General features: G+C 39.5%; 1 protein-coding gene across 4 annotated transcripts in view; it reads left to right on the top strand.

Annotated features, from left to right (window-relative positions):
• The window catches only part of KLF8 (KLF transcription factor 8), a 234,966-nt gene that overhangs the window by 118,165 nt on the left and 94,635 nt on the right, over window positions 1-22,166 (top strand). For all 4 annotated transcript variants that reach the window (XM_088833848.1, XM_055438680.2, XM_088833847.1 and 1 more), the window contains 3 exons: window positions 9,729-10,293; window positions 13,636-13,741; window positions 14,362-14,498. In XM_088833848.1, the coding sequence (XP_088689974.1) occupies window positions 9,729-10,293; window positions 13,636-13,741; window positions 14,362-14,498 (808 nt within the window). The remainder of the gene's footprint in view (window positions 1-9,728; window positions 10,294-13,635; window positions 13,742-14,361; window positions 14,499-22,166) is intronic.

The raw sequence follows: 22,166 nt of genomic DNA, 5'->3' as shown, positions 1-22,166 counted from the left end.
AGAATAGGAAAAACAAGAGAGCTCTTCAAGAAAATTAGAGATTCCAAGGGAACATTTCATGCAAAGATGGGCTCAATAAAGGACAGAAATGTTATGGACCTAACAGAAGCAGAAGATATTAAAAAGAGGTGGCAGGAATACACAGAAGAACTGTACAAAAAAGATCTTCACGACCAAGATAGTCACGATAACGTGATCACTGACCTAGAGCCAGACATCTTGGAATGTGAGGTCAAGTGGGCCTTAGAAAGCATCACTACGAACAAAGCTAGTGGAGGTGATGGAATTCCAGTTGAGCTATTTCAAGTCTTGAAAGATGATGCTGTGAAAGTGCTGCACTCAATATGCCAGCAGATTTGGAAAACTCAGCAGTGGCCACAGGACTGGAAGAGGTCAGTCTTCATTCCAATCCCAAAGAAAGGCAATGCCAAAGAATGCTCAAACTACCGCACAATTGCACTCATCTCACACGCTAGTAAAGTCATGCTCAAAATTCTCCAAGCCAGGCTTCAGCAGTATATAAACCGTGAACTCCCAGATGTTCAAGCAGGTTTTAGAAAAGGCAGAGGCACCAGAGATCAAATTGCCAACATCCGCTGGATCATGGAGAAAGCAAGAGAGTTTCAGAAAAACATCTATTTCTGCTTCATTGACTATGCCAAAGCCTTTGACTGTGTGGATCACAATAAACTGTGGAACATTCTGAAAGAGATGGGAATCCCAGACCACCTGACCTGCCTCTTGAGAAACCTGTATGCAGGTCAGGAAGCAACTGTTAGAACTGGACATGGAACAACAGACTGGTTCCAAATAGGAAAAGGTGTACGTCAAGGTTGTATATTGTCACCTTGCTTATTTAACTTATATGCAGAGTACATCATGAGGAACGCTGGGCTGGAAGAAGCACAAGCTGGAATCAAGATTGCCGGGAGAAATATCAATAACCTCAGATATGCAGATGACACTACCCTTATGGCAGAAAGTGAAGAGGAACTCAAAAGCCTCTTGATGAAAGTGAAAGAGGAGAGTGAAAAGGTTGGCTTGAAGCTCAACATTCAGAAAACAAAGATCATGGCATCTGGTCCCATCACTTCACGGGGAATAGATGGAAAAACAGTGGAAACAGTGTCAGACTTTATTTTTTTGGGCTCCAAAATCACTGCAGATGCTGATTGCAGCCATGAAATTAAAAGACGCTTGCTCCTTGGAAGAAAAGTTATGACCAACCTTGATAGTATATTAAAAAGCAGAGACATTACTTTGCCAACCAAGGTCCGTCTAGTCAAGGCAATGGTTTTTCCCATGGTCATGCATGGATGTGAGAGTTGGACTGTGAAGAAGGCTGACCGCCGAAGAATCGATGCTTTTGAACTGTGGTGTTGGAGAAGACTCTTGAGAGTCCCTTATACTGCAAGGAGATCCAACCAGTCCATTCTAGAGGAGATCAATCCTGGATGTTCATTGGAGGGACTGATGCTAAAGCTGAAACTGCAATACTTTGGCCACCTCATGCGACGAGTTGACTCACTGGAAAAGACTCTGATGCTGGGAAAGGTTGGGGGCGGGAGGAGAAGGGGACGACGGAGAATGCGATGGCTGGATGGCATCACCGACTCTGTGGACATGAGTTTGAGTGTACTCCGGGAGTTGGTGATGGACAGGGAGGCCTGGCGTGCTGTGATTCATGGGGTCGCGGAGAGTCGGACACGACTGAGTGACTGAACTGAACTGAACTGAACTGATTTGATCTATCCTGGAGAATGTTCCATGTGCACTTGAAGAAAAGGTGAAATCTAATGTTTTTTGATGAAATGCTCTGTAGATATCAATTAGGTCCAACTGGCCTAATATATTGTTAAAGTTTGTATTCCTTATTAATTTTCTGTCTGTATGATCTGTCTATTGGTGTGTGGGGTACTAAAGTCCACCACTATCATTGTGTTACTGTCGATTTCCCCCTTAATAGTTGTTATCATTTGCCTTATATATTGAGGTGTTCTTGTCTTGTATGCATATATATTCATAATTGTTATATTATTTTTTTTATCTTCTTCTTTGATTGATCATTATGTGGTGTCCTTCCTTGTCTCTTATAGCAGCCTTTATTTTAAAGTCTATTTTATCAGATTATTGCTACTCCATTTTTTTTTAAATTTCTATTTTCAGGGAATAACTATTTCCGGCCACTCACTTTCAGTCTGTATGTGTCCCTAGTTCTAAGGTCAGTCTCTTGTAGACAGCATATATAGAGGTCTTGTTTCTGTATCCATTCAGTCAATCTGGGTGTTTTGGTTAAAACATTTTGTCCATTTACATTTAAGGTAATTATTGATATATATGATCTCTTTGAAAGTGAAGTGAAAGTCACTCAGTCATCTCCGACACTTTGCGACCCCGTGTACTATACAGTCCATGGGATTCTCCAGACCAGAGTGCTGGAGTGGGTACCCTTTCCCTTTTCTAGGGGATCTTCCCATCCCAGGGATCAAACCCAGGTCTCCTGCACTGCATGCGGTTTCTTTACTAGCTGAACCACAAGGGAAGCCCAAGAATACTGGAGTGAGTAGCTTATCGCTTCTCCAGCAGAGCTTCCTGGCCCAGGAATCGAACCAGGGTCTCCTGCATTGCAGGAGGATTCTTTCCCAAGTGAACTATCAGGGAAGTCAATATGATCTCATTACCATTTACTTTATTGTTTGGGGTTTGTTTTCATAGGCCTTTACTTTCTCTTTTGTTTCCTGTCTAGAGACATTTGTTTAACATTTGTTGCAATGCTGGTTTGGTGGTGCTGAATTCTCTTAACTTTTACATGTCTGTAATGCTTTTGATTTCTCCTTCAAATCTGGATGAAATCCTTGTTTCATAGAGTAATCTTGGTTGTAATTTTTTTTTTTTTCATCACTTTAAGTATATCCTGCCACTCCCTTCTCACCTGCAAAGTTTCTGTTGAAAGTTCAGCTGTTAACCTTATAGGGATCCCCTTGTGTGTTATTTGTTGGTTTTCCCTTGTTGCTTTTATTTTTATTATTATTATTTTTTAATTTTTTTAACTTTATTTTAATTGGAGGCTAATCACTTTGCATTTTTGTATTGGTTTTAATATTTGTTCTTTGTTTTTAATTTTTGTTAGTTTGGTTAATATGTGTCTTGGTGTATTTCTCCTGGGTTTATCCTGTATGGGAGTCTCTTAGGTTACTGGACTTGGGTGGCTATTTCCTCTCCCATGTTAGGGATGCTTTTGACTATAATCTCCTCAAATATTTTATCACACCCTTTCTATCTACTTCTGAGACCCCTATAATCCAAATATTGGCGCACTTAATGTTGTCCCAGAGGTCTCTGAGACTGTATCTATTTCTTTTTATTATTTTATTTATTATGCTGTTTCAGTTATTTCCACCCTTGTATCTTTCAGCTCACTTATCAGTTCTTCTGCCTCAGTTTTTCTGCTATTGGTTCCCTCTAGTGTATTTTTAATCTCAGTTACTGTGTTATTTGGGCTTCCCAGGTGGCACTAGTGGTAAAGAACCCGCTTGCCAATGTAGGAGATGTAAGATACATGGATTTGATCCCTGTGTCAGGAAGATCCCCTGGAAGAGGGCATGACAACCAACTCCAGTATTTTTGCCTGGAGAATCCCATGAACACATGGAGCCTGGCAGGCTACAGTCCATAGAGTCACAGAAATTTCAGACATGACTGAAGTGACCTAGCATGCAAGCATGAGTTGTGTTGTTCACTGCTGATTATCTATTCTTTAATTCTTCTAGGTCCTTGTTAAACAATTCTTTTTATCTTCTCAATCTATGCCTCCAGTATGTTTATCTGTGCCTCCATTTTATTTCTAACATTTCACATCTTTACTATCATTACTCTGAATTATTTTCCAGTTAGACTGCCTATTTCCTCTTCATTTGTTTCGTAATGTGGCTTTTTACCATGTGTATTCATCTACTGCATGTTTCTCTGTCTTTCATGTTTTTCAGTTTACTGTGTTGGGGTCTTCTTTCTGCAGAGTAGAAAATCTTACTTCCTCTTAATGGAGTCTGCCCCCTTTGGGTTGGATGGGACTAGTGCCTTGTGAAGGTTTCCTGGTTGGAGGGACTTGTACTGTATTCTGGTGGATGTAGCTGGATCTTGATTCTCTGAAGGGCAGTGCAATGTCCAGTAGTGTGTTTTGGGGTGTCTATTGGCGTGGTATGACTTTGGGTAGCTTTTCTACTAATAAGCAGGTTTGTGTTTCTATTTTGCTAAAAGTTTGATGTGAGCCATCTGGTACAGGAGCTTGTTGGCTTTTGAGTGGGACTTGATCTTAGTGTTGAGACAGAGGCTTTGGGGAGAGCGCTTACCCATTAATGTTTCATGGGATCAAGATTTCCTGGTGGTCTCAAATTCTAGACTTGGTTTTCCCATCTCAGTGGTTCAGGGCTGACTGCTTACTTTAGCACAAAAACATTACAAGTCACACAGCATAGAAGACAAAACCCCAAGTCTGATGCACAAAGCAACGCTCAACAGCCAAGAACACCCAAAGAAACTCAAATACATACAAAAAGAAGTGAATGAGGAAAAAGAGGGAAAAAAAGATTAAAATGATCAAAAAAGAAGAGAGCAATCAAGCCAATAAACAAACGTCTAAATGAAAATGAATACTAAAAGCTAGACTAGCAAATATACAAAATAAAAAGCATGGGAAAAGTGCAAAATAACTTAAGGATATTGTAAAAATAGAAAAAATAATGTGAATTTATTTAAAAATAAGATGCTTTGAAAAATAAAGTTCTAGGTTATAAAAATAAAAATAAAATGAATAATAAAGAAAAAACTACTTTAGAACAATAAGAAAGAGAGAAAAACATATAGAGAATGGTAGTAAGAAAAATGTCCTTGTGATTCCTCTGTTTTCTTCTCTACACAGTGTGCTCCAGTCAATTTGCCTACTCAGAAAATCCTCCCAATATTTCTAGAAAGGTCTCTGGACATGTGGTGGGTCAGTGTGGGGTCAGCTCAGACTCAGATCTTGCCCTATTCAAGCTTTTACTTGTTCCCCAAATCCACAGTTGCCCCTAAAGCCCACAAGCATGTGTGCTAAGTTGCTTTAGTCATATCCAACTCTTTGTGATCCTGTGGGCTGTAGCCTGCCAGGCTCCTGTGTCCATGAAATTCTCCAGGTAAGAATACTGGAGTGGGTTACCATGCCCTACTTCAGGGGATCTTCCAACCCAGGGATTAAATCTGTGCCTCCTGCATTGCAGACAGATTCTTTACTGCTGAGCACGGGGCAAGCCCCTAAAGGCCACTGCTGCTGCTGCTGCTAAGTCACTTCAGTCGTGTCCGACTCTGTGTGACGCCATAGACGGAAGCCCACCAGGCTCCCCCGTCCCTGGGATTCTCCAGGCAAGAACACTGGAGTGGATTGCCATTTCCTTCTCCAATGTGTGAAAGTGAAAAGTGAAAGTGAAGTCGCTCAGTCGTCTCCGACCCTTAGTGACCCCACGGACTGCAGCCCACCAGGCTCCTCCATCCATGGGGTTTTCTAGGCAAGAGTACTGGAGTGGCTTGCCATTGCCTTCTCCGCCTAAAGGCCACAGTCTCAGGCTAATTGGGAGATTTAATCTGCTGTACCTGTGGCTGCCAGAGCAATTTCCCTTTCTCTCCTTTGCCCGAGTGTCCCCTGGTACTGTGCCTTTGTTTTAGGCCCACCTCTGCTTGTAGGCTGACCTCTGGTGTCTGTTCTGCCCAGACACAAGGGGTGAAAGTAGAAGCTTAGGGCTTACTTCCTCAGTTGGGCTGGGGAGAGGAAGTGGTACAGCAGACACAGTGTGGGCAGTGCCTGCTGTGGCCAAGACCTGCAGAATGTCACCACAGTCTGAGGCAGATCATGTACTTCCCCAGAGGAGTTGGCCTTGCATTGTGGGTCCCTCAACAGAGCCAAGCAGCTCAGGCCCCCAGGAAGATGTGGGCAGGGACCTGTGCCTGCTCATAGCTTGACCCCAGCTTGAGCCTGGGGTCAAGACTGTAGTGGCCTCCGTCTTCCACCTCTGGCACTTGTGCCAGCTCTTCTACCTTTGGATTCTCAGACGGCAGCCAGCTCATTCCCCTAATGAATTCACAAATTCAGGGTCCTGTCACAAATGTAGGAGGTAGAATATTCTTGCAGCATTGACCTCTTGCCTCTCTGTGAGGCCCAGGCTTTTCCCTGAACTCCCTCAGCTGTGCCACACTAGCCCCCTCAGAGTATCTTCATGGCAGTCAACCCCCATCCTCTCCCTGGGGTCCAACCCCAGAAGCCTGAGCCTCAGCACCTAGCCATCACTCTCTGCAGGTGTGGGTGTGTGAGCAGCTTCCTGGCTGGGAAATGCTCAGCAATGATCTCCATGGTGAATTTTTTTTTCCATTTTGCCTTCTGAGCACCTGCTGCTATGATCCTCTCTGAAGTTGTAAAGTTCTCCCCAATTCTACACATAAAGGTGTTTCCAGGTGTGCAGAAAGTTTTGCTCCTTCATGACTCCCTCTCCAAGGCATAGATCCCCATCCCGAAATCCTTTGTCTCTTTTTTATCTTTATCTTTTGCCCTACTTCATTCCTTGGAGATTGGCTTGTCTTTTAAGTCTGGGTTCTTTTGCCAGCTTTCAGCAGGTGTTCTGTAGGAGTTGTTCCACATGAAGATGAATTTTTGAGGTATTTTGGGGGGAGTGAAGACAATCTCATCTTATTTCTCCACCATCTTTAAAGTCTCCCTCATACAGTATGCTTTTGCACTTATTTCACTCTAGGACCCTCCAGTTGCTGCAAATGACAGAATTTCATTCTTTATGACTGAATACTCTTCCATTGTGTGTGTGTGTGTCTGTGTGTGTACCACATCTTCTTTATTTGTCTATTGGTTGACACTTGTGTTACTTCTATATTTTTGCTATTATAAATAGTGCTGCTGTGAACATTGGGTCACACATATCTCTTCAAGTAAGTGTGTTGTTTTTATTGCTTTTTCTAGATATATACCCAGGAGTGGAATTGCTAGATCATACAATAATTTTACTGTTAATTTTTTGAGGAATCTCCATACTGTTTTCCATAGTGGCTGTACCAATTTATGTTCCCATCAACAGTGTAAAAGTTTTCCCTTTTATCCACATCCTCTCCAACATTTTTTATTTGTAGACTTTTTGATGTTATCCATTCTGACAGATGTGAGGTGATACCTTATTTTTATTTGCATTTCCAGTCACTCAGTCGTGTCCGACTCTCGCGACCCCATGAATCACAGCACGCCAGGCCTCCCTATCCATCACCAGCTCCTGGAGTTCACTCAAACTCATGTCCACAGAGTCGGTGATGCCATCCAGCCATCTCATTCTCCGTCGTCCCCTTCTCCTCCCGTCCCCAACCTTTCCCAACATCAGAGCCTTTTCCAGTGAGTCAACTCGTCACATGACATGGCCGAAGTATTGCAGTTTCAGCTTTAGCATCAGTCCTTCCAATGAACACCCAGGATCGATCTCCCTTAGAATGGACTGGTTGGATCTCCTTGCGGTACAAGGGACTCTCAAGAACTGAACTGAATAAAATAGGAAAAGGAGTACGTCAAGTTTGTATATTGTCACCCTACTTATTTAACTTATATGCAGAGTGCGTCATGAGGAAAACGGGCTGGAAGAAGCACAAGCTGGAATCAAGATTGCCGGGAGAAATATCAATAACCTCAGATGTGCAGATGACACCACCCTTTTGGCAGAAAGTGAAGAGGAACTCAAAAGCCTCTTGATGAAAGTGAAAGAGGAGAATGAAAAGGTTGGCTTGAAGCTCAACATTCAGAAAATGAAGATCATGGCATCTGGTCCCATCACTTCATGGGAAATAGATGGGGAAACAGGGGAAACAGTGTCAGACTTTATTTTTGGGGGCTCCAAAATCACTGCGGATGCTGATTGCAGCCATGAAATTAAAAGACGCTTACTCCTTGGAAGGAAAGTTATGACCAACCTAGATAGCATATTAAAAAGCAGAGACATTACTTTGCCAACCAAAGTCCATCTAGTCAAGGCTATGGTTTTTCCAGTGGTCATGTATATATGTGAGAGTTGGACTGTGAAGAAAGCTGATCGCCGAAGAATTGATGCTTTTGAACTGTGGTGCTGGAGAAGACTCTTGAGAGTCCCTAGGACTGCAAGGCGATCCAACCAGTCCATTCTAAAGGAGATAGATCCTGGGTGTTCATTGGAAGGACTGATGCTAAAGCTGAAACTGCAATACTTTGGCCACCTCATGTGACGAGTTGACTCAATGGAAAAGACTGATGCTGGGAAGGATTGGAGGTGGGAGGAGAAGGGGATGACAGAGAATGAGATGGCTGGAATGCATCACCGACTCGATGGACATGAGTTTGAGTGAACTCCAGGAGCTGGTGATTGACAGGGAGGCCTGGCATGCTGTGATTCATGGGGTTGCAAAGAGTCGGTCACGACTGAGCGACTGAACTGAACTGAATAATTTAAAATGTTGAACATCTTTTCATGTGACTATTGACCATCTGTATGTCTTCTTTGAAAAAATGTCTATTCAAGTCTTCTATCCATTTTTTAATTGAGCATATCTTTGACCTTTGAATTCATGGAACTCTTAGAAAAATTGTCATTAGTTTGAGGTTTAATGTTATTTTAGATATTACTTATAAAGCAATGGAGCTTCCAGGTGGCACTAGTGGTAAAGATCCCACCTGCAAATGCAGGAGACATGAGTCATGGATTTGATCACTAAGTCAGGAAGATCCCCTGGAGGAAGGTATGGCAACCCATTCCAAATCCTTGCCTGGAGAATTCCCATGGACAGAGGAGCCTAGTGGGCTACAGTCCATAGGGTCAGAAAGACTTGGACACGACTACAGTGAGTTAGCACACAGGCACGCATAAAGTGATCATAAGTTGTTTTTGTTTTTTTTAAGCCATGCCACATGGCATGCAGGATCTCAGTTCTCTGATCAGGGACTGAATCCATGCACCCTACATTGGAAGCATGGAGTCTTAACCACTGGACTGCCAGGGAAGTCCCTTAATTATTATTTTCAAATAGTTGCACAGTTAGATTCTGTATATGATACAATTGACTGTACTGCATCATTATTCCCTAAGCATACTATCTGTTGTTATGTCTCTGTAGTCGTAAATCTCTTTCTTACCATTTCTCTGCCAACAGAACTTCTATTAATTCTCTAAGACCCGTCTAAAATATCACTTCCTCTTTGAAAGCTTCCCTAATCGTCTAGACAGAATGAATCATTCCCTTTTTTTTGCTTGTATGTGGGCTGCATCACTTGTTATGGTATGACTTTTAAGTTATTCATATTATTCTATCATTATAGTTGGTACGTTAGTATGTACTTCATGGCTGTACTTTATTCATTTGTGCCCTCACTGGGCTTAAAACAGTACTTATAGTAGATACTCAGATGTGTTGATTCTAATTAATCTTGCAGAATTACTGTAAAGACTAAATGAAATAATATAACTGCCTTAAACAGTGCCTTGTGCTGATACTCAATAAAGTTTCCCTCCTCTTTTCTCTTCTTTTACTTTTTCCTCTTTTTTCTTTTGCTTCATTTTTCTCAATTCCCTGTATATTCTGCCCATAACAAGATAATAAGAGATTTCTTTCTTTCATTGCTTACGTGTCTCTTCTTCAGGGTACTAACACTTTATACCTCTCATTTGTTTATGTATTTATTTTAGGTCACTGGCCCTGTTCAAATTAGAGATTCCCATAAGAGAACAGACAGAGGTAATATGACATCTCCACCACTCCTGGATGCCAACCCCATGAAGAACCCGGCATTGTTAAATGACATCAAGATTGAGCCCCCAGAAGAACTTCTGGCTAATGATTTCAGCCTGCCTCAGGTGGAACCAGTTGACCTCTCCTTTCACAAGCCAAAGGCTCCTCTCCAGCCTGCCAGTATGCTGCAATCTCCAATACGTCCTCCCAAGCCACAGCCTGCTTCCCAGACTCTTGTAGTGTCCACTTCAACATCAGACACAGGCAGTTCAGCAAGCATCCGTACTGTTCTGACTCCAGGCTCTATCCTGGCTTCATCTCAGGGCACTGGTGGCCATCAGATCTTACATGTGATTCACACCATCCCCTCAGTCAATCTGCCAAATAAGATGGGTAGCCTGAAGGCCATCCCAGTGGTGGTGCAGTCGCTGCCCATGCTGTATACTACTTTGCCTGTAGATGGGAACCCTGCAGCCATTACAGTCCCACTCATTGGAGGAGATGGCAAAAATGTTGGATCAGGTGAGCATCAATGTGCCCCTTTGCTGAGACTTACCTACCTCCATCTATCCCCTTTTTGAATATTGTATCTCCTATTTATTTTTCCAACTACTCTTGCATACAGCTTTAAGAGCAATTTTTCATAAATACTGTTTTCATCGTGTTTCTTTGATGCTTACAAATGTACAATGACTCTTTTTAGCCCATGTTTCTCAAACTGTGGTATGCATAACTTTGAGTGAAATACTATATATCTTACTGCTGCTGCTGCTTCTGCTAAGTCGCTTCAGTCATGTCCGACTCTGTGCGATCCCATAGACGGCAGCCCAACAGGCTCCCCCGTCCCTGGGATTCTCCAGGCAAGAACTTTGGAGTGGGTTGCCATTTCCTTCTCCAATGCATGAAAGGAAAAGTGAAAGTGAAGTTGCTCAGTCGTGTCTGACCCTTCGCAACCCCACAGACTGCAGCCTACCAGGCTCCTCCATCTATGGGATTTTCCAGGCGAGAGTACTGGAGTGGGTTGCCATTGCCTTCTCCATATATCTTGCTAGAACCTCTATATTATTTGATAGTAAGTAATTTAAAATCTTTTATTAAAAAGAAAAATATAATATTTGAATAATATTTTAAGATAAGACAGGAACTTCAAAAACAGTCTTAAGCTTACTGAGACCACCACCCTTAGGTCGAGGATATGTTTAGTCTCCTACGCCATTAGGAATGCTTTGGTAGAAAAGTTGAGCAAGTTTCTTACCTTACATACATAGCCAGCCTTACCTCCTTGCCTCTCCCAACACTTTAGCTTTTCTCTTCCCTCCAGGTAAAATAGTCTTTGAAATCTTGCCATCTCTCCTGTGTTCCACCTCATTTTTCATCTATCATACGTCATATGATTTTTTTACATGCCTGTATCACAAGTATATGGGCATTCTTCCCATCTAAATTGTAAATTGCTGGAGGACAAGACTATCTTCTGTTTCTTTATAGACTTTGATGCTGGGAGCGATTGGGGGTAGGAGGAGACGGGGAAGACAGAGAATGAGGTGGCTGGATGGCATCACCGACTCGATGGACATGAGTTTGAGTGAACTCCTGGAGTTGGTGATGGACAGGGAGGCCTGGCGTGCTGTGGTTCATGGGGTCGCTAAGAGTCGGACACGACTGAGCGACTGAACTGAACTGAACTGATGCATCTCCAGAAAGCACAGTAGTAGATAGAAATTGTAACAAATCATCTGATGAACAAACTTGAAATTTTGTCCAGGAGAGAGTTCACATGCTATAATATTGCTGCTGCTGCTGCTAAGTCACTTGAGTCGTGTCCGACTCTGTGCGACCCCATAGACGGTAGCCCACCCGGCTCCCCAATCCCTGGGATTCTCCAGGCAAGAACACTGGAGTGGGTTGCCATTTCCTTCTCCAATGCATGGTAGTGAAAAGTGAAAGTGAAGTTGCTCAGTCTCCTAGCAACCCCATGAACTGCAGCCTACCAGGCTCCTCCGCCCATGGGATTTTCCAGGCAAGAGTACTGGAGTGGGTTGCCGTTGCCTTCTCCTCTATGTTACCTTTTACTTAATTTTAAAAATAAGTTTAGAATTCAGAAAGGTATGTTTATCTCCCTTTAACCACTGTCCCCCAGCCACCCAGTTCCCTTCCTAGAGGAATATCTAATTTGTAATGGGACATGATGGAAGAAAATTATACAGCTTTTTGAAGTGATTCAAGATATTTAGCTTCACCACATCTATAGAATTACAATCAGTTTTGGATGTTCAGCTTTAGGAAAGATTTTGGGAAATTGGATTATAGTCAGAGGAGAAAGATTAAGATGGTGAGAGGACTCAAACTCATGTCAGAGAGGAGCTGATAAATGTTTAGCATGAATTAATAAGACCAAAGGGGAGATATTTGGGTGTAAATGACTAGGAACCAGATTTCAGCTCAATGTAAAAACAAAACAAAACTTTCTCAGAGTTTTCTACCTTTGAGATTCAATACCTTATGATCACTCCATTACTAAATGTATGATATTGAAGAACATACCAAGCATCAAATTGCTGAGACTCTGTCATGTTCTTTTGAATAAAAATGCTATTATCAATTAGTGGTTAATTGTGGTAATGATAAGTGTTCATAGCAATCTTGTTTTTGATATCTCCTAAGGGGGTTAATTAATGGGGGGAAATATGGTTATCAATTCTCATGTAGATAGAAATCCAAATAAAAATGGTAAAGTAAAATTTTTGTGTGAGAATATGATGATATCAAGCCAGTTTGGATGGTTTTGGTGAGTTTTGAATTGCCCCATAATAACCATCAGAACCATTTTAAATAAACAGAATGAATTTTAAAAGTATAGTTTCAAGCTAAGACCATTAGCACTGTGGTCTCCAAAATGCTATGCTTACACTTTGGTTGGGGGCAGAAAGGGGTGTTGCACAAAATATTTGGAGCATAAGAAGAAAGCATCAAAATGTTTGTTTTGTATTTTCTTACCCTTTACATGTTTTTTTATTTATTTTCCATAATCTACACAGAAGTTTAGGATATAGGTACATTTAGACCATAAACACACATACACATGCAGAGACACAGACACAGGTGCATGCTTAAAACGTTTTAGTGAATGATATACAATGTATGGAGATAACTGCACTAACCAAGTACTCCCCACCCTCAACTTTATTGCCATCCTTAAGTTTCTTCTGTATAGAAATTTTGAACATTTCATTAGATCTGAGAGATGGCTGACCACCTGACTGAGTTTTGTTAGGGTTCAGAAACACCAGTGTTTGACAATAAATACTTGAGGGCTTCTGCCAACATAGGTGAAAGGGAAGGATGCTAATATGTATCAAGCACCTACTCGACACCCATTATGTGTCTCATCTCAATGATTCATTTTCATTCAGGAACACAAAAACCAAAGGAGATGTTCTCACCTCTGGCATGAACCTAGACATTGATCTGAGGACAGCCAGAGAGCTATTTAGAGTTTGATTAAACAAATTGAACCCGACTTTTCAGGGGACCCTGTCTTGGGAACTGGAGATAGAGTTTAATCATACTCAGACCATATCCTAGAGAAACCCACCATCTCACTGTCTTAGAGAAGCTCATTCTAGTGAAAATCCTCCAGAAAGCTCCTTTCCACACTTCCCTCAAAGGAATTTCTGTATCCTACTATGCTAAATTTTTAAATGTTTTTCTCTTCCTTTCATACGAATATACTTTTTTCATCTTTGCTTTTCTTTATTTGTCTGTCTTGCTGCTACTTCTAATATTGGCCAAACTGGGAATCCTGAAAATGATTAGAGACTCATATATTTTGTAGCCCACAATGCTCTTTTTATTTGCTTTTAGTGAAAGTTGAACCCACCTCTATATCTCCATTGGAAATCCCAAGTGAAATTGAGGAGAATGCAATTGAGAGTGGATCCTTACAGGGTATTCAAGGACTACAGCAAGAGTAAGTACTTTTATCTCTACTTCAAGTTGTTCTCTGTATATATGTGTGTGTCTGTGGTAGAAGTGGAACAAATTCTCAGAAACAGTAGTAAGAATTTGAGGACAACAAAATATAGATAAACTGCCTTTTCAGTGAAGGTATGAACTTGTATGCACACATGTGCATGGACATGGATGTTATGACACAGTAATGTTCTAATTGTAGATCATTGATTTTTACCCTTGGAAAATCTACAAATTTCCTATGAAGTAAAATTGCATTCTGTCTGTAAGTTTAAAGCAACCTTATCATTGGCTTGCATTTTAGCAACCATGTTGAATGAACAATACATTTCTTTAAACCTAGGAATGAGGCTTATTAGAATGAAATGCTGACACAGCTTAGGAACAGAAACCACCCAAAGAAATATTACCACCTTCTGGGACCTGCATTTACTCAGCATAATGGCCTAGTTGAGGGAATTGCTTGAACTATTTAAATTATTTCTTCTGGGAGGCAGGACTGATATTAAATTTGCATAAATTAAATGCATGTAAGAGGGGATCCCATTATACATAAATTCATTTATTAGCCTCCACTTTAAAATCATTATTTGGCCCTATCTCTCTTTCTTTGCTCAGACCAGCAGCATTGACACAAATGCAAGAAGAGTCCCTTGACTTGAAGAGAAGACGGATTCACCAATGTGACTTTGCAGGATGCAGCAAAGTGTACACCAAAAGCTCTCACCTGAAAGCCCACCGCAGAATCCATACAGGTCTGCCCACCTCCACCCTAACTACCCCCTGTCACACACACACCAAATCTCTGAAAGAAAGGAAGAGAAGAAAGTCCTGAAACAAAGTTTGATCTATTTATACTTATGGGCACAGTTTCCATTCATGGCTTTTACCCCTATGTCTTGTTTCTACTCTACAGTAGCTTTGATGAAACCAGCCTAAGAAAACATAAACCTGGTGTCTTCTAAATAGTTAAGATCCCCATTGAGCCCCTGTAGATCTTTCTAATTGGGAAGTCTTAACGTTTATGCAAAGATAAAGGCAGATAAGATTCCCTCCCTTGTGACCATCCCCACAAGTTTTACAGAGTATTGAAAAGCACAGTGAAATTAAAGCAGGCTTTTGGAACTCATCACCATCCACCAACCTATAACATACCTTTCTTCTCATTGGAAAAAAGGTGTCCATAAGAAAGGATAAATAAAGCAGACCTTGGGGGCTGAGAGTTGAGGCTAAGGGAGTGAGCAAATGGTCCCATTTGAAGAACTATCACTCAACTCTAAATAAGTATTACCAAATCTCCCATATTAAAAATTTTAAGATTTTTTAATGTGAAACATCCTAGATTTCAATTTTGTCTTCTAATTAAATGAACTTTATAATACCATAGATTCAAACAAACCTGCCTGTGGGCCAGAAGTAGCTTTTCTGTCATCAGTTTGTATCCTCTTCTTGAAGACTCCTCATCCCTAATCATCTCCAGATCAGAAGTGAGACTTGGACACTCTGGACAAGGAAGGGACCCTCTTTTCTTGTAAACATATACTGTATTACAGTTTGTATAGGAGAGCCTAGCCTTAGTTGATGTGCCCTAAGTCTGTTAATAGGTGATTTGACTGCATTATCTACCTAAAAATAGGTAATTTTTGACTGCATTGTCCCAGTATTTCTATAACACTCTTATTTATTGATGTTTTATTTGCTTCTCCTCTACCTAGGATGAAGGCTGATTCTATTGAATATGTATATTATGTTTAAGTATTTGAATTTTCAACATGCAAAAGTAGATGTTAATAGTTTACTGAATTCCTAACATCAACAATTGTTTTAGTATATGGCCAAATTTGTTTTTTTCACCCCTACCTACTTTCCACTGTAAAATTCCAGACATATTATCTGCATCATAAATACTTCAGAATATATCTTTAAAAGGCAAAGATGTTTAAAAATAGCACGACATTACTAGCACACAGAAAATTTCCTTAATATCAAATTTCCAAAATTGTCTAATAAGTATTTTTTTTTAAGTTTGTTCTGATTTGGATCTAAACAAGGCTCATATGTTGACTAGCATAATCAATATGAGGAGCCAGCTATGCTTAAGTAAAGAGTGTTCTTGGTTAGAAAACAAAAGCTCTGAGATAGAAATAAGCTTGCCTTGTTCTAATAACTGACATATATCCAGCATAGCTAGGCATATTGAGAGTAGTAGTTTGTGGTGGAAGCATTGATGTAGAAGAGTAGAAAGGGAAAGAGCACTTAAGGAAGGCTACTGTAGTGATACAGGCAAAATGAGAGCCTGACTAGAATGTTAGGAGTAAATACGGAGAGAAGGATGTACGTTGATGAGTGAGGGGACCCTGACTCTCAGATTTCTTTATTGGATTGCTGGATAGGTGGAGGTACCATTTACAAGAATAGAAAGTTTGCCAAAATAATCCATTTAGTAAGTAGGAAAAGACCTCTGGAACCCAACCTTGGTAGGCAACTTGGGTATAATTTTTTTTTTCCTGTTGCTGATATTCCACAAGTTCTTTGGAAGAGGCAGCTGAAGAAATGCCTGATTTATTGCCCTCCAAAGATTGGGCTTCATTACAAGGAGTTCCAGATATCTAACTGTCTCTGGTAGATATTCTCAGCAGAGAGCCATAAGGCTCTTGCTTATCTGAATCTCTAGTATTCAATGCAGCCCTTCATCTCCTCCAAGCTTACAGTCATACAAAGCAAAAAATATAGATACAATCAGTTCAGTTCAGTTCAGTCGCTCAGTCATGTCTGACTCTTTGCGATACAATAATTTCCATTAAATATACAGTTAAGCCCCAGTTTTTTCTTAAATTATTTATTTTTATGTAAAGGATAATTGCAATATTGTGTTGGTTTCTGCCATACATCAATATCGATCAGCCATAGGTATATATATGTTCCCTCCCTCTTGAGACTCCCTCATGTCTCCCACCCCATCCTGCTCCTCTAGGTTGGCACAGAGCCCTGGTTTGAATTCCCTAGGTCATAAAGCAAATTCCCACTGGCTATCTCTTTCATATATGGTAGTGTGTATGTTTCCATGCTACTCTATTTATTCATCCCACCCTCTCCTTCGTACCCCTCCCTGTGTCCATAAGTCTGTTCTCTATGTCTGCATCTCCATTGCTGCCCTGCAAATAGGTTTATCAGTACCATCTTTCCAGATTCCATATATATGTATTAATATATGACATTTGTTTTTCTGACTTGCTTCACTCTGTATAATAGACTTGAGGTTCATCAACCTCATTAGCACTGACTCAAATGCATTCTTTTTATGGCTGAGTAATATTCCATTGTATATATGTACCACAGCTTCTTTATCTATTCATCTGTCAATGGACATCTAGGTTGCATGGACATCTAGGTTGCTTCCATGTCCTGGTTATTGTAAATAGTGCTGCAATAAGCATTGGGGTACATGTCTCTTTTTCAATTATGGTTTTCTCAGGATGTATGCCCAGGAGTGTGTTTTTAGGGTTATATAGTAGTTTTATTCCTAGTTTATAAAGGAATCTCAATATTGTTCTCCACAGTAGCTGTATCAGTTTTATTCTCACCAACAATGCGAGAGGGTTGTCCCTTTAATCCACCCGCCTCCAACATTTATTGTTTGTAGATATTTTTGATGATAGCCATTCTGATTGGTGTGAAGTGATATCTCATTGTAGTTTTGATTTGCATTTCTCTAATAATGAGTGATGTTGAGCATCTTTTCATGTGTTTATTAGCCATCTGTATGTCTTCTTTGGAGGAATGTCTGTTTAGGTCTTTTGCCCACTATTTGATTGAGCAATTTGTTTTTCTGGTATTGAGTAGTATGAGCTGCTTGTATATTTTGGAAATTGATCTTTTGTCAGTTGTTTCATTTGCTATTATCTTCTCCCATTCTGAGGGCTGCCTTTTCACCTTGTTTATACTTTCCTTTACTGTGAAAAAGCTTTTAAGTTTAATTAGGTCACGCATGTTTATTTTTGTTTTCATTTCCATTACTCTAGGAGGAGGGTCATAGAAGATTTTCTTGTGATTTATGACATACAATGTTCTGCCTATGTTTTCCTCCAAGAGATTTATAGTTTCTGGTCTTACATTTAGGTCTTTAATCCATTTTGAGTTTATCTTTGTGTATGGTGTTAGGAAGTATTCTAATTTCATTATTTTCCATGTAGCTGTCCAGTTTTCCCAGCACCACCTATGGAAGAGACTATCTTTAACCCATTGTACATTCTTTTTTAAAAAAAAGATATTTATTTTAATTGGAGGAAAATTATTTTACAATATTTCAATGGTTTTGCCATACATCAACATGAATCGGCCATAGTTATACATATGTCCCCCTTATCCTGAACCTTCTTCCCACTTCCCTCCCCACCCTGTCCCTCTGGGTTGCCCTAGAACACCAGCTTTGGGTGCCTGGCTTCATGCATTGAACTTGCACTGGCCATCTGTTTTACATAAGGTAATGTAAATGTTTCAATGTTATTGTCTCAAATCATCCCACCCTCAACTTCTCCCACTGAATCCAAAAGCCTCTACTTTTCATCTGTGTCTCCTTTGCTGTCCTGCATGTAGGATCATTGGAACTGTTTTTCTAAATTTTATATATACATATATATATATATATGTGTGTGTGTGTGTGTGTGTTAATATATAGTATTCATCTTTCTGTCTTACTTCACTTGGTATAATAAGCTTCAGTTTCATCCACCTCATTAGAACTGACTCAAACGCATTACTTTTTATATTGAGTAACATTCAATTGTGTATATGTACCAGAACTTCCTTATCCATTCATCTGCCTATGGATATCTAAATTGCTTCCATGTCTTAGCAATTGTAAATAGTGCTGTAATGAACATTGGGGCACATGTGTCTCTTTCAATTCTGGTTTCTTCAGTGGATTTGCTGGTTCATATGGCAGTTCTATTCTCAGTTTTTTAAGGAATCTCCACACTGTTCTCCGTAGTGGCTGTACCAGTTTCCTTTCCCACCAACAGCATAAGTTGGTTCCCTTTTCTCCACATTCTCTCCAGCATTTACTTTTTGTAGACTTTTTTTTTATTTAATTTTTTTTGACGGTGGCCATTCTGACTGGCATGAGATGATACTTGTTGTGGTTGTGATGTGCATTTCTCTAATAATGAATGATGTTCAGTATCTTTTCATGTGTTTATTAGCCATCTGTATGTCTCCTTTGGAGAAATGTCTTTTTAGATCTTTTGCCCACTTTTTGATTGAATTGTTTGTTTTTCTGGTATTGAGCTGCATGAGCTGCTTGTATATTTTAGAGATTAATTCTTTGTCAGTTGTTTCATTTGCTATTATTTTCTCCCATTCTGAGGGCAGTCTTTTCACCGTGCATATAGTTGCCTTCATTGTGCAAAAGCTTTTAAGTTTAATTAGTTCCCATTTTTTTACTTTTTTTAAAAAAAATTCCATTTCTCTGGGAGTTGGGTCATAGAGGATCTTGCTGTGATTTATGTCAGCGAGTGTTCTGCCTATATTTTCCTCTATGATATTTATAGTTTCTGGTGTTACATTTAGGTCTTTAATCCATTTTGAGTTTATTTTTCTGTGTGGTATCAGAAAGTGTTCTAATTTCATTCTTTTACACATATTTGACCAATTTTCCCAGCACCACTTGATGATGGTCTTTTCTCCATTGTATATTTGTGCTTCCTTTGTTAAAGATAAGGTATCTTATCCACCCAACAGAATATTATTCAGCCTTTAAAAGGAAGGGAATTCTGACACAGACTACAAGTGGACAAACCCTGAAGACCTTATGCGGAGTGAAACAAGCCTGACACAGAAGCACGAACACTGCCTGGCCCCCTTACACGCGTCTCCCTGAGCAGGCCAACTCAAGAAAGCGGAAGGGTGGCTGCCAGGAGCCGGCAGTGGGGGAGTAACAGGACGCTACTGTTTAACGGGAACAGAGTTTCAGTTTTGCAAGAAGGAAAAAGCCCTGGAAGTGGACAGTGGTGATGGAAAAAAAAAAAAAAAAAAAGATAAGGTATCCATAGGTTGTGGATATATCTCTGGACTTTCTATTTTGTTCCATTGATCTATATTTTTGTCTTTGTGCTAGTACTATACTCTCCTGATGACTGTAGCTTTGTAGTATATTCTGAAGTCAGGAAGGTTGATTTCTCCACTTCCATTCTTCTTTCAAAAGATTGTTTTGGCTATGCAGGGTCTTTTGTATTTCCATAGAAATTGTGAAATTATTTTTTCCAGTTCTGTGAAAAATACCATTGGTAGTTTGATAGGGATTGCATTGAATCTATAGATTGCTTTGAGTAGCATACTCATTTTCACTGTCTTTATTCTTCCAATTCACAAACATGGTATATTTCCCCATATATTTCTGTCATCTTTTATTTCTTTCATCAATGTTTTGTGGTTTTCCATATACAGGTCCTTTGTTTCCTTAGGTAAATTTATTCATAAGTATTTTATTCTTTTCATTACCATTGTGAATGGACTTTTTTCCATAATAATCTCTTTCCGATTTTCCATTGTTAGTAAATAGAAATGAAATGGGTTTCTGTGTATTAATTTTATATTCTGTGACTTTACTATATTCATTGATTAGCTCTAGTAATTTTCTGGTGGCCTTTTTTCTATGTAGAGGATCATGTCATCTACAAACAGTGAGTGTCTTAATTCTTTGTTTTCAATCTGGTTTCCTTTTATTTTTTTTCATCTCTGTTTGCTCTGGCTAGGACTTCCAAAGCTATGCTGAATAGTAGTGGTGAGAGTGGGCACCCTTGTCTTGTTCCTGATTTTAGATGAAATGCTTTCAAGCTTTTGCCATTGAAAATAATGGTGTTTTTGTGTGTATGTGGGTTTGTCAAATATGACTTTTAATCTGTTGAGGGGTGTTCTTTCTGTGCCTACTTTCTGGAGAGTTTTTGTCATAAATGGCTGTTTAATTTGGTCAAAGGCTGCCTCTGTGTCTATTGGAATAAGCATATGGTTTTTATTTTTCAATTTGTTATATGGTGTATCATATTGATTTGTGTTTATTGAAGAATCCTTGAATCCCTGGAATAAAGCCCACTCGATCATGATGTATCATCTTTTAAATAAGTTGTTGGATCTGTTTGCTAGAATTTTGTTGAGGATTTTTGCATCTATGTACATCAGTGATATTGGACTGTAACTGTCTTTTTTATAATATCGTTGTCTGGTTTTGGTATCAGAGTGATGGTGGCCTCATAAAATGAGTTCAGAAGTTTTCCTTCCTCTGCAATTCTCTGGAAGGAAAACACATTTGAGCAGGAAAGGTGTTAGTTCTTTAAATTTTTGGTAGAATTCACCAGTGAAGCAATTTGGGCCTGGGCTTTTGTTTGTTAGAAATCTTTTTTATAGTTTTGATTTCCTTGTTTCCATATTTTCTATTTCTCTTCGTATTTTCTATTTCTTCGTATTTTCCATTTTTTCCTGGTCCAGTTTTGGAAGGTTATACCTCTCTATGAATGTGTCCTTTTCTTCCAAGTTGGCCATTTTATTGGCATATAGTTGAACATAGTAGTCTCTTATGATCATTTGTATTTCTATGTTGTTTGTTGTAATTTCTCCATTTCCATTTCTAATTTTATTAATTTGAATCTTCTCCCTTTTTTCTTGATGAGTCTGTCTAATGATTTGTCTATTTTGTTTATCTTCTCAAAGAACCTGCTTTTAGTTTTATTGATCTTTTCTATAGTCTCCTCTATTTCTTTTTCATTTATTTAGGCTATGTTTTTTTTTTTTTTTAATTTATGATTTCTTTCCTTCTATGAACTTTGGAGGTTTTTTTTCGGGGGGGGGTTCTTTTTTTAGTTGCTCTAAGTGTAAGATTAGTTTGTTTATTTGATGTTTCTCTTGTTTCTTGAAGTAGGCTTATATTCTATGAACTTACATCTTAGCACTGCTTTTAATGAATCCCAGAAGTTTGGGGTTGTCGTGTTTTCATTACCATTTGTTTCTAGGCATATTTTGATTTCTGTTTTGATTTCTTCAGTGATCTGTTGGCCATTCAGAAGCCTGTTGTTTAGCCTTCATGTGTTTGTGTTTTTTATAATTTCTTTCCTGTAATTGATATCTAATCTTATAGCATTGTGATCAGAACAGATGCTTGAAATGATTTCAATTTTTTTTTTTTCAATTTACCTAGGTTTTATTTGTGGTCCAGAATGTGATATATCCTGGATAATGTTCCATGTGCACTTGAGAAAATGGTGAAATCTATTGTTTTGGGGTGCAATGCCCTGTAGATACCAACTAGGTTTAACTGGTCTAATTTATCATTTTAAGCTTTGTGTTTCCTTGGAGGATTTCTGTTTGGATGATCTGTCCATTAATGTGATGAAGTATTAACATCCCCCACCATTATTGTGTTACTGTCCCCT

Source organism: Moschus berezovskii, chromosome X, assembly GCF_049115385.1.
Source record: "Moschus berezovskii isolate FMDL1 chromosome X, NW_MosBer_1.0, whole genome shotgun sequence".
Taxonomy (NCBI): domain Eukaryota; kingdom Metazoa; phylum Chordata; class Mammalia; order Artiodactyla; family Moschidae; genus Moschus; species Moschus berezovskii.
The sequence above is the reverse complement of the archived record's forward strand: the minus strand, read 5'-3'. Positions and strand labels throughout refer to the sequence as shown.